The sequence below is a fragment of the Impatiens glandulifera genome, chromosome 3 (assembly GCF_907164915.1).
Source record: "Impatiens glandulifera chromosome 3, dImpGla2.1, whole genome shotgun sequence".
Lineage (NCBI taxonomy): Eukaryota > Viridiplantae > Streptophyta > Magnoliopsida > Ericales > Balsaminaceae > Impatiens > Impatiens glandulifera.
In genome coordinates, this window is record NC_061864.1 from 24,596,543 (window position 1) to 24,608,463 (window position 11,921).

General features: G+C 34.3%; 3 protein-coding genes across 3 annotated transcripts; 1 reads left to right on the forward strand and 2 right to left on the reverse strand.

Annotated features, from left to right (window-relative positions):
• Nucleotides 1–1,085: 1,085 nt before the first annotated feature.
• Nucleotides 1,086–5,247, reverse strand: LOC124931898 (cytochrome c1-2, heme protein, mitochondrial). The gene is made up of 8 exons (XM_047472475.1): nucleotides 5,162–5,247; nucleotides 4,470–4,536; nucleotides 3,948–4,168; nucleotides 2,460–2,739; nucleotides 2,310–2,381; nucleotides 1,642–1,758; nucleotides 1,482–1,547; nucleotides 1,086–1,398 (listed from the first exon to the last, which is right to left on the reverse strand). Exons 2-8 carry the CDS (start codon nucleotides 4,524–4,526, stop codon nucleotides 1,282–1,284), a joined length of 930 nt encoding a protein of 309 aa, XP_047328431.1. The 5' UTR covers nucleotides 4,527–4,536; nucleotides 5,162–5,247; the 3' UTR covers nucleotides 1,086–1,281.
• Nucleotides 5,248–7,192: 1,945 nt separating this feature from the next.
• LOC124930759 (cell division cycle 20.2, cofactor of APC complex-like) lies at nucleotides 7,193–9,272 on the reverse strand. Its single transcript, XM_047471112.1, has 4 exons — nucleotides 9,005–9,272; nucleotides 8,634–8,918; nucleotides 7,691–8,542; nucleotides 7,193–7,604 (listed from the first exon to the last, which is right to left on the reverse strand). The coding sequence occupies exons 1-4, from the start codon at nucleotides 9,062–9,064 to the stop codon at nucleotides 7,449–7,451; spliced, it is 1,353 nt and encodes a 450-aa protein (XP_047327068.1). The 5' UTR covers nucleotides 9,065–9,272; the 3' UTR covers nucleotides 7,193–7,448.
• A 47-nt stretch (nucleotides 9,273–9,319) lies between these two features.
• Nucleotides 9,320–10,746, forward strand: LOC124930054 (ADP-ribosylation factor-like protein 8c). The gene is made up of 5 exons (XM_047470422.1): nucleotides 9,320–9,388; nucleotides 10,005–10,077; nucleotides 10,175–10,191; nucleotides 10,262–10,545; nucleotides 10,632–10,746. Exons 1-5 carry the CDS (start codon nucleotides 9,320–9,322, stop codon nucleotides 10,744–10,746), a joined length of 558 nt encoding a protein of 185 aa, XP_047326378.1.
• Nucleotides 10,747–11,921: the final 1,175 nt, after the last annotated feature.

Below are 11,921 nucleotides of genomic sequence, written 5' to 3' on the forward strand. Positions count from 1 at the left end.
TCTAAGGAGCATTTGATGGATTATCGTTCTTAAGAACGGCAGTGATGTGGCTCATTTGAATAAAAATCGGAATTGGGTTTGCTCTACCATTTCTATTAAATCATTATAGCAAACTTGGTGACAATGTTTGACATATTGTTTTTTCCATGAGACCGTAGCAACAAACGCATGAATTATGGTTGACGCCATTTAAAAAAAAAGGAACAATAAATAAGTAAAAACAAACAACATTGAAGTAAGAATAACAACTCAAGTAAGCAACATCAGACAATACGCAAAATTTGGATAAACCATAACAAACAATTCAAATCAAGTTGCAATACGCGGACATTTCAATATACACATACGTACAATGCTCGTGAAGTAGCAATACGCTGATATTATAAACCCTAAATCATGCATGTAGAATAAGAACATTACAATACGCTGATGTAGATGTAATACACAGATATTGATAGAACATCGGATAAGCAACATCATATACACACATAAACCCTAAAAGCTAAGGATTATCCATCAATATATATACACATAAATGTCAGAATAATAAGAACATTACACATAAATCCTAAACTCACCTGAATATAGGAACGAAGAGACGGACGACGAACGATGATGAGAGTTGATCGATGATGATTTTAAACTGAGTTGAACGAAGTTGGAGGTAGAGTTGTGAGTTGGAGAGAGAGTCTTGAATGAAAATACTTTTTTTTTTAAATGAGGGCAAATTAAGTTTATATACTATGATATATGCGTTTTACCACATCCGCATTTCATGTAAAACGCGGATGTGATAACACGGGTTAATGAGCGGTAAATGTGCGCGAGAGAAGCAAGAGGGACATTTCGCAAGGCAAAAATCCAATTTCGTCAAACTTCCCTCATATATTACAATAAGTTTTTAAATTCATTTCAATTTTTGTATAATAATAATCCAAATTAATTTCTAAATTTATTATAGTTTTAAAGAAAATAGTTTTATTTTCTTAACCATAATGAACTGAAAGATGCAATAAACTTTTTTAAAATATATATGATTTTTTTTAATTATGTCAATAAAAATATAAACAAAATAATAATAATAGTAAAGCTTCAAAATGGGAGCTAATTGCTTGTGCAATTTAGCCAGTTAAATTTCTAAAAAAACACCATTCTTTTACTTTATTTTTTCATTTTGCAACACTTATTTCTTCCTCATAAGAGAAAAAACCCAGTTGCCCTAAAATGGTGTGAGGATTTGAAGAAATAAAGCATGAACAACATCATAAACAACCAAAGGATTCAGTTAACAACATCCATTACCAACTTCCTTGACTTAAGAACCGACCACTTCATGCGCCTGTAATAAGCTGCCTGAAGCAAAGCCAATGATAGAACGAATATCCACTTGAACCCCATCTGCATTATAAAAAATACGATAAATCAGAAGCTTGTAAGTTAATATTCGGACGATAAACACACAAAAAAAAGAAAAAAGTTACCAGTTTTCTCTCTTCCATTTCAGGTTCTGCAGCCCATGCCAAGAATGTCACTACATCCTTCCCCATCTATAATGACATTGCAGAGATTGATAGAAGTGTTTAGTCCATAATAGAAGTGAACCGGAATCAATATTTTGTGAGTTTATGCGAGTGAACCAACCTGAGCTTCTGTTGCTGGAACACCATCTTCATACTCTACAGCACCATCGTTAAGCATTTTAGGCATGGCAATGGCTCCCCCTGGAAAGTAAGGATTATAGTGCAATCCTTCTCGAATCTGGGAATTTTTAGTTTTCACTCGTCAAAATTCAGCAGCAAAAGTCTGGGAAGTTCCTAGTTTGGCATGAATGTAAGTAGAACATAAAAAATATCTAACAAGATGAAGGGAAATAATGGGCCCATAGAAAACACCTGGAGCTAAGTTGGAGTTGGGTTTTGATGAGTAAACGTCAGCAAACTTATGAATATAGGTAATTAGGTATAATTAAGCTATATTCCAAAATAGTATCTCATTTAAGTCAACATCCAGATGAGATAACCAAAAAAAATATTTCCAAAAATATTTATGGACAGTTTTCTCATCCATGTTTATAAATTTGAATACATATGAGAAACAAACAAACAAATTGAATTGTGACTAAGTTCAATTTCTAAGTGTTTAAGTATCATTAGATCCCATCCAGATGAGAAATCTGACACTCAATTTCACCATGTTTCAAATCAGAAACCATCAACAAATTTTTAAATTTGTATGACTAAATTCAGTTACCAAATAAGAACAAGAAATCTGACATAAAAGGTGTTACTAGAAATAAGTAGTAAACTTACTGAAACACCAGCAGGAGGATCACGGTAACCAGTTAGAAGTGCAAAGACATAGTTCTGACCATTGTGACGAGCCTGAAAAAAGGTAATATCATATTACCATCAGAATTTTTCAAAAAAAAAGGAAATGAACTAACAAGGTGCAGAAAGTACTTTGGTGACAAGACTTAAGTCAGGAGGATAGGCCCCTCCATTAGCAAACCTTGCTGCTTGCTCATTTGCATATGGCTGGGGAAAGCGGTCACTGAGTTTACCAGGACGAGTAAACATTTCACCTTCATCATTAGGCCCATCAGTCACCTCGATTTCAGCTGCCATAGCCTTTGTCTCTTCTTCTGTGTATGCTACACCAACCAAGTCGCGATATGAAACCAGCGACATAGAGTGACAAGAAGCACAAACTTGCGTGTAAACCTGGTGACCACGCCGAATCCTGTTCATGCAATAGGGATGTTTTGTTACCAAGTTTTCTTTTTAAATGTTGAACGTGATCTCAAACCTACATTTATCATGTTTGCCAAAAATCACAATGATTTAAAAAATAATATGATCATGATTAAAAAATTAATTTATCATGATTTGAATCATCATCAAGAAAACAATTTGTAAATCAAATGAAGCAACAGAAACTAAACTATAAACTCGATCATGATCATGTGATTGGATTGTATTTAAAATTCTGTGATACCTAATCATGTGAGCTGAAGTTATGAAGATATCCACTCATGTGAGCTGATGAAGGAGAAATTATTGATAGTTTGATTGCTTTTATTCACAAAATTTGTTTGAATTGTTGACATTCTTTGTTTGCTTTGAATTGTGGAACAATGTGTTTAGATTCCCATTTTAAAAGTCGTTTTACTCACTTTCGTAAATTGTAAAAAACAGTTATGGATCATGATCCAAAAACAAAACGGGAAAAAGAAAATCACTTTCAATTATAATTATGACTATTTTTTAATGTGATCTAGCGATTGTGACAAAATACTAGTTTTCAAATAGGCATGTTCCATTAGACCAAATTGCAAAGGATTTATCTCATCTTCAAACCAAACAGTGCATAAAGTACAGTGTCAATGATCTGTTCCATTTTTAAATGTGTACAGTTTGTAGTAATCCCAATAATACAAACGGTGTGTATACGGGTACTTGAACAGGTGACCTGAACGTTGTTTCTCATCGAAGACAGATCTTGGTAGAGATGGTCAATAAGAACTCAACAAAACTAGAACAATGTGATGGATCCCTATATGCCCTTCTTTTTATGACTTAGGCAATGTTTGATAAGTGTTACTTAAAACCACCTAATTCTTTCCTTTAACCTCAAATTAAGTTAAAAACATTAAGCTAGGTATGAGCATACAAAAGACAACTTTAACCCTATAAAATTAAATAAATAATGTCTCTGTAAGAGTAAAATAGTCTTTAAATACTTTTTCTACATTAGTTTTACAATTTATCAATTCAACTTGCATACCAAATACTTAAAATTCAGTTATTTTCATTTAGTTCACTCGGCATTTATTTTTAAACACTTATCTAATTCGGCATAATATTCAAAATTCAACACTTAATTTTCAGTTTTATCAAACACACTCTTAGTGTACATGAAAACTGAAAGCGGGAGCAAGAGATACTTACGATGCATGGTCATAGGAACTAAGAATGCCTTCGTGAGGCCAAGGGTAATCAGGACTAGCTAAACCATGTTCAGCTTCATCAGCAGAGGCCATTGTTGCAAAACCCAAAAGACCTGTTACACCAGCTCCAAATAGTGCAAATGATTTCAATGAAAATTTTCCAATAGATTCAACTCCCTCGTGATCTCTCTTTGAAATAAGAGATGACAAAACTGGAGGTGCCTGAATGGAATACAGATGGTATTATTAATATTAACTAATCGACAGAGCAAAATCAACTAAAGCTTGAAAACTATAGAGAACATAGATATGCAAACTTAAGAGTTAGAATCATTGAAGTAAGTCCACATGTTCCCTTAGGCTTCGTTTGTTTTAGATAAGTTCTCATGTTGTTTGAGATTTTAGAAACAGAGAAATGTATTTGAAATGTAATTTAATTCCAATTCAATAAAAACTAGATACATAAGTAAGATGTAGACAGATTAAAACCTATAGAGGGAATTAACATCAAATAAATGCTTACAGCAGAATGAGATTGAAGCCTCCCACGCAATAACTGATGAAATGCTCTCCCAGCCATATTTGATAATCTGTTACATAAATCAGGAATAAATTAAAAAGATTGAACCAAGGAAAAACTGACAACAACCGCAATAATTGCGACAATTTTGGTCAAAAATACTCAGTCGTCCATGCCATTTAACATCTTGTTCTTATAGTCAAGACTCAAGACTAACTGGAATCACAATTTATGGGAGGAAATGAGTGTTTACAGAATTACACTACTTAAAAGAAATGAATTTATTTGTGTATGAGATGTATAGAGATTTGCATGGTGGATAGTTATGAACTTTAACCCATTGAAATTGAGCAAATATAGTTTTAGAAAAAGGATTTTGCATTGACTTTTGTAACTCATTGAATCCAAGATGGCAAAAAATGAGCCAACTTTGTAATTTCGTGTATATATAAACAGTAACTGTTACTTCAGATTCCTATAGAAAAATCAAGGAAACAGGTGGGAATGAATGAATGAACCTATTCAAGGTCGAACAGGAACCAGAAAACAACCTAATCCCTTTTCAGGATTTGTAACCAGACATGAAATTTCGAAAGTTAAATCCAAATTTGTAAATGAAAGTAAAGAGAGATGGAATTCAGATAAAATATAGCTTGTAGAATTGTAGCAATGATAGAGAAGAGAGAGAAACTCACAGGCGTCAGATTCGACGACGGCGTACGACACCGAACACAGAGAGATCCGACCAAACGAAGCTGACGAAGAGACGGACCGTTTGGACTTATTGGGCTTTCCATCTTCCAATTACGTTGGCCCAATGTTACTGTTGGGTTTCATCAAAGTTTAGTACTTAATGGCATGGATGATGGATGGATCATGGAACACACATCATCAATTGTTTGCTTTTTTTTTTTTTTTTTTTTTTTTTTTTTTTTTTTTTAGATATGGCAAAAAATGGGTTAAGTAAATAGCTTGTAAATACACTTAATTATTTAATCAAACGCAGAATTTTCGTTTAACGGGCTCGAACTCAAACCTTTCAAGGAGGCTAGATATTTACCTCTTTGTTGCCGAAAAATGGGACAACGGATTAAGTGTGTAGCTCGCAAACACACTTAATAATTTAATAGGCGCAAAACTTATCGTCTGACGGACTCGAATAAAGATACTTAGTTTATTTTTTCATTTAGTTTAAATATTAGCGTTGAGAAAGTACTATAGATAACTGAAGAGATCAAATCCTCTTATTTATTGCTTTTAGGTAAATATGTCAATATACGGTTCAGGGATTGCATTATCATCTCCACCCCGAATTTACCAGCCTCAATCTCAACGTGAATTTTAAATATAAACCAATCCCGCACCGATCAGGGACGGAGTTTCCTCGCAATACACAGAAACTGAAAAATAGTTTAAATTTAAAATATAAATAATAAAATAATTTATATAATTATAATTATAAATTAAGAATATAAAGATTTTTGTGTACTAATATAAAATAAGGATGGTATTAAATAAGTATATATATTAATTATTTTATTAAAAAAGGATGGTATTAAATAAGTATATATATTAATTATTTTATTAAAAACAATAATTACATATTTTCGGTTTGGTTCAGGGATTGTTGTGGAGCATGTAAATATCATCCCTGTTTCGAACTCCGGTTAACATATTTCGGGTTTTCTCCGATTCGTCCCAATCCCCGATCAAAACGAAAAAAAAAAAACGCATTTCGGATCGAATCGATTACTGCGGGGATGTTTCAAATTGTTATACTTCTAGGAACCAAACAATGACCAATAATATATTTTGGTTTTTAAACTTATATCATACAAATGTTATTTACATCAAAGTAAATTAAGTGAAATTAATTTATATTGTATTGCATATTGGACTCTATTCCAGTTAAAACATGTGGAAAGAACTCAAGGAGAGAGATATGGGAAAAGACATGGTCCTAGTGTGATATAGGAAAAGACATGGTCCTAGTGTATCACATTCAAAGATATGGGAAAAGAAATGATTCACTTTAAGTATAATTATAGTATGAAACAGCTATATCAAAATGAATGTCAAGTGAAACAACAAAACCATGGAAATATATAAAATGATTCCCGATTCATTCAAATGTTAACTTATTTATGGTACAAGATCATATATATACTTTATATGCTTTCTTCCTTCTTAATATTAACCAGAAAATTGGAGATTGGACTAAATAAGGATATGAGATGAATTTATTACTACAAAAGTTAAGACTTTTATGTTAAAAAATGATTCAATTGACTTAGAACAACAAAACTATATCAGTTCCAATTGTTAGAAGTAATCATCCCAAATTGTCATATATAATTCAAGGCTCAAGCTAACTAGAAACCTCAAAGAGAAGATGATCAAAGAAATTGCTAACCAACTTTCCCCAAAATTAAAAATTAACATAGTATCATGCTAACTAAATTCATCATTCCTCTATCAAAAAATTATGTTCTATCATGCAAGTGTTTTGTAAAAACAAAGGAACAACTTCATCTTTGTTAGTAAAACTTACCACATAAGTCATCAAATTGGGTCTAGTGCACCCCCAAATTCTGCACTTGCAACAACTGTACAAAACAATTCAAGGCTCAAACTAACAAAAAAACACATACAATTTTATCACTTATATGATAGTCCAAAGCTAGAATCAAATGAAGAACTTGTTGGAGAACAACAATGAGCAAGTTTTGGAGAGAAAAACCAGTAATGGGATTAATTTTATTAATGAATTATAGAAAATATACAAAAATAAATCCCAAAACAGATTAAAAAACTCCCCTCTATCCTAAATTATCCCTTTCCAGGGTGTTATTTGAATACAGTTTCATAACTCTATATACAGCTATGTATCCATTCATTCCTTCAATTGCCAGCGAGCCAGTGGCTAGATTTTTTCTTATCAATCATCAGCTAAAACTTATGGAAGGTGTAGTAGTTCATTCATTAACGAATTCGGTTTGAGCTTGCAAATGGCTCAGGGTTAGCCTTTGCTGCCAATGATTTTGTTGAGACTTCAGAAGCAGAAGGTGTCCCAAATGCCTTCCAGAATCTCAATGTTTCATCTCCTGCAGCAGTTGCAATTGTATTTCCATCTGGGCTCTGTCAAATATCAAATAACATCCAATTAGTCAATCAATCAATCAATCATCAATTAACTATATCAATGGACAAAGAAAATGACTTACTTGAGTCATGAAAAGGACTCTTGAAGTATGCCCATTCAGTTCTGCAACTTTCACCATCGATGGATACTTCCACAATGTCAATTGATTCTGGCTAAACCCATGTGAGCTCAACAACTCCCTTTCATTCTTATTCCATACAAGACCACAGACTTGGGAACCAGTGTTATACGAGTTCAACTGAGCCCCAGTGTGGGTATTCCAGAATTTTATGCACCCATCTCCCCCACCACCACCAGAAGCTAATAAGTTGCCCTGAAACGGGCACCAGGCAAGTGCCTTTACTGCAGCAGTGTGGTCTTCAAGCCTGTGAAGCCATTGTGTAGGGGAACTGGAAGAAGCAGTGGACCTATCCCATATGTGAATCAGATTATCGTTTCCACCACTTGCCAACTGCTGCCCGGAGGCAGACCATTTCAACCCACAAACTTCTTGGCTATGTCCTATGAATTCCTCCACTATATGTTGCCTCACTCTTACATCATTGTTTATGATCTTTCCATCCATACCCCCTGTAGTTAGTATGTGATTGTTCCAGTCAAGAGAACCAACTCGGGAGCTGTGTCCTCCACTTAAAGTCCTTAACTGTCTGTTCGAAGTGGAATCCCAAAGCTGGACATGGGAATCATTCAAACCCAGAGCAATATGGCGCCCATCCGGAGCCCACTTGACGCTGGTCACAGGGCCACATTCATCATCAACCGTGACTAACTCAGAGGTTGATCCGTCGGTTGCATCCCAAAGATAGACTGTGGAACCAAGGGCAATGGCAAGAACATTGGCGCTGCCCCAGTCCAGCAAGTTCAGATAAAAATCATCAACCATGTCTGGAGCATCAAGTGTTCTTTCAGATGTCTACACAATTCAAATCAAATCAAATCAAAGAAATCAAAAAACATCATTTTCACCTATCATCATCATTACATTCAGTAAAAACAAATCATACCTGAGGAAAGTGACGGCGAGGCTTTGAAGATTTTAAACTATTGTTAAGAGATGAAGAAGAAGAAGTCAAGTGCGAAGGAATGGCCTCAATGGGAGTGGGAGGCTTGTTCTTGAATGCAAGTATGCGGGTTCTGTTCATGTTGAATGCCTCCGCCAATACCTTTCTGTATGCTTCTTTAGCAGGGGAGTTGTCTGCCGGATTTACCTTACCTTTATTCATACCTGTGAGCATGGAATGCGCATAATCGAAGTCTGTAGCCGATCGATTCGGTATGAACCTGTCCAACTGTTTGTTGTTCATTAACAAATGAATCAACTAAATCATCTAATCAAAACTGATAGTAACCCAAAAAGAATCTTAGGGTATCTTACGTTTTCTCGGTCATTTTTTCTCTGAAGAAATTGTGAATTGATAATTCTGCCTGAATCCATTTAGAAAGAGCCTGCAAAAGAAACAAGAAGAGAAAGAATACAAAGAAAACTGGAAGCAGATAGTCGATGTTAGATCTGTTAACGTATAATCAGGCAGATAGATAAAGATTATGTATAAAGAAACTAAACACAAAGAAATTGAAAATCGTAGGCTTTCGATTGGACTTAGAGAGCGCAGTAATAAAGAGAATAGAAGAGAGAAAGAGAAGAGATCAATCAATTTGTGAATAAATGAAAGAACGGAGAAGTTTATATATGCGTGAAACTAGGGTTTTTGTTAGGGAAGAGATGCAACGGCTAGTAGGCGTATCTCTCTCTCCCTATGTCTGTCTGAAGCCAAAATAAAATAACCGTTGAACAATTTTATATATAAATTCTTAAAATTATGAATTACTCTTTTTTTTTTATTAAGAAATTATTATTATTAATTCAAATAAAAAATTAAGTATAAAAATTGGAGAGGATGAATAGTTATTGATCAGTTTTTATCTAAAAATACAAACATCATATCCATCTTTAATTAATAAATTTTATCATTTAAATAACTAAGCCACCCTCTTATTAAATTTAATATTATTTTATTAATAGGCCTAAATGGGAAAGTGTCGGCACATAAATTAAATAGCGCTGATAACCCTCATTTTTTTCTGACGAAAATGCCCATATTGCGTCACGCATCCTCCAGTTGCGTGACGCACCCGAGTGCATTGTGAAAAGTCCATAATGTCCTTGCTATATAATTAGAAAGTTTCCAGTTCTTCCCATTTCTTTTCATTTCTTTCTTCCATGTTTTTTCTCTTCACCTCTTCTTCTCCTCCTTTTCTCTAAAAACAAGACGATCCCCGACGAAGACGTCGGAATCCCAACGAAGAAAGGATGTCCACTAGTATGCTTCCTCCTTTCTTTCTTTCTTTCTTTCTTTGAACACATTGTTTGTTAGGGATTAGGGATTGATTTAATAAATGACATTGTTGCGGCGAAATCCGAGTGTGTCACGCAGGTGCATCACGCAGGTGCGTGACGCGACCAGACCATTTATAGTTAGTACTTGCATTTCATTGTTACGGTTGTGTTTCTCGATTGATAGTATCATTTTTTTTTCAATTGCAGCTGAAGTATTTACTGACGTAAGTAGTTTTTTATGTATAAAAAATGATGGAATTTAGATAGAATTTGACAAGTTGAAAAAATTGTTAGGTTAGATTTAACATGAGGAAAGTAACTAAAGGAAATGTAACTATAAAACTATGGGATCTTGGTGGGCAAAGGAGGTTTAGGAGCATGTGGGAACGCTACTGTCGTGGTGTGTTTGCAATTCTGTATGTAGTTGATGCAGCAGACAAAGATAGTGTCCCGATTTCAAGAACAGAGCTTCATGATCTCTTGGAGAAACCTTCTTTAAGTGTCATTCCTTTGCTTGTTCTTGGCAACAAGATTGATAAATTTGAAGCTCTAACCAAACAGGCTTTGGTTGATCAGTTGTAAGTATCTATCTATCCATCTATCTGTTTATCGTTGTTTATCGAATATGATTGACTATAATGACCGTTCTTCATTTTGTTTGCAGGGCTCTTGATTCAATCAAAGACAAAGAAATCTGTTGTTACATGATCTCTTGCAAGGATTCTATAAACATAGACGTTGTAATTAACTGGCTTTCCAAATCCCCTGCCACAACATGAGAAACCACACCCTTTCCTCTTTTCCAACATCACGGTTCTCTGTAGTTGCTATCCCAAATGAATTTGTATTCATTGGATAGTATCACAATAAAAACATACACACATTAGTAGAAACACCCAGGATGAGTTTGTTTAATTTGTTACATTTCAAGCAATAGCTAATGTTGTTAATGTATGTAATGATTCTTTCCGTATGTTATTTGAAGCAAAAATGTCATCTATTTTGTTGTTATTATTCACCACCGCAAAATCTTAGATCATTCTTTACTCGATAAGTAGACATGGGGTGTTTAATGAAGTAAGTGTCGTTCGAGAAATTTGGGTTTTAACAAGGTTTACTATAATAGTATATGTATACAATTGTTTGAGATTAACTATTTCTATGCGTTTTATTTTTTGAGTTTTAAGAAGTTAATATGATTTATACTAATTTTGTAAAACAAAACAATAATGATGATGAGCATTATTAAATTAAAACCAATGAATATGAATTAATGGTTCAACAATACATAAATTTGACAAGTTTAGTCCAAATATCTGAACAATTGCAATTGATGATAACAATGAACAGATGATAACATCTATGAAAAATGAATTCAAGAATCGAATATAGTTTTCAAACCCCCAGAAAAATATGCATGAATTATATACAGAACAAACCACCCAACCAAACAAAAAACAATCAATCTTAAATCGAAACTACTAATTTACTGAATTCGCGACCGAAGATTCCGCCACCGACCTATAATCAACTCCCCCGATGTGTTATCGCTGCAAGCTAGACCGACATATATCCTCAATTTGTGCGGTCACCTCTGCAATCGATGGTCGCTTGTCAGGATATTGTGCAGCACAATCAATGACAAGCTGCAGAAGCTTTACCATCTCTTCTTCAATATCTTCATGATACCTAAGAAGTTCTTGATCGAAAACCTCAGTCGTCAATTCCTCTCTAACCACGGATTGAACTCATCTCGGTAGATCCGCTCCATCCTCATTCATTAAAGCATGAGTTGGAGCTTTACCAATCAATAATTACAGCAATAATACACCAAAACTATAAACATCAGCTTTCTGCGAAATCTTACGTGACGCACCCGTGTGATGCACCCGAGTGATGCAACGCAACTGCGTGACGCACCCGCGTGATACAACCAACCTGAGAGCCCATCAAT

What these genes read in the sequence shown, in the direction of transcription:
- LOC124931898 (XM_047472475.1), bottom strand. Translation starts at nt 4,526, where the DNA reads ATGGCTGGGAGAGCATTTCATCAGTTATTGCGTGGGAGGCTTCAATCT. An exon ending in ATCCTCCTGCTGGTGTTTCA is followed by an intron (nt 1,759 to 2,309) that starts GTAAGTTTACTA and finishes AAAAATTCCCAG; the next exon opens with ATTCGAGAAGGATTGCACTA. An exon ending in TTCCAGCAACAGAAGCTCAG is followed by an intron (nt 1,548 to 1,641) that starts GTTGGTTCACTC and finishes ATGTCATTATAG; the next exon opens with ATGGGGAAGGATGTAGTGAC.
- LOC124930759 (XM_047471112.1), bottom strand. Translation starts at nt 9,064, where the DNA reads ATGGATTCAGGCAGAATTATCAATTCACAATTTCTTCAGAGAAAAAAT. An exon ending in GAAAAAATGACCGAGAAAAC is followed by an intron (nt 8,919 to 9,004) that starts GTAAGATACCCT and finishes AACAACAAACAG; the next exon opens with TTGGACAGGTTCATACCGAA. An exon ending in CTCGCCGTCACTTTCCTCAG is followed by an intron (nt 8,543 to 8,633) that starts GTATGATTTGTT and finishes TGAATTGTGTAG; the next exon opens with ACATCTGAAAGAACACTTGA.
- LOC124930054 (XM_047470422.1), top strand. Translation starts at nt 9,320, where the DNA reads ATGCGTGAAACTAGGGTTTTTGTTAGGGAAGAGATGCAACGGCTAGTA. An exon ending in GCGTATCTCTCTCTCCCTAT is followed by an intron (nt 9,389 to 10,004) that starts GTCTGTCTGAAG and finishes ATTGTTTGTTAG; the next exon opens with GGATTAGGGATTGATTTAAT. An exon ending in CAGGCTTTGGTTGATCAGTT is followed by an intron (nt 10,546 to 10,631) that starts GTAAGTATCTAT and finishes TTTTGTTTGCAG; the next exon opens with GGCTCTTGATTCAATCAAAG.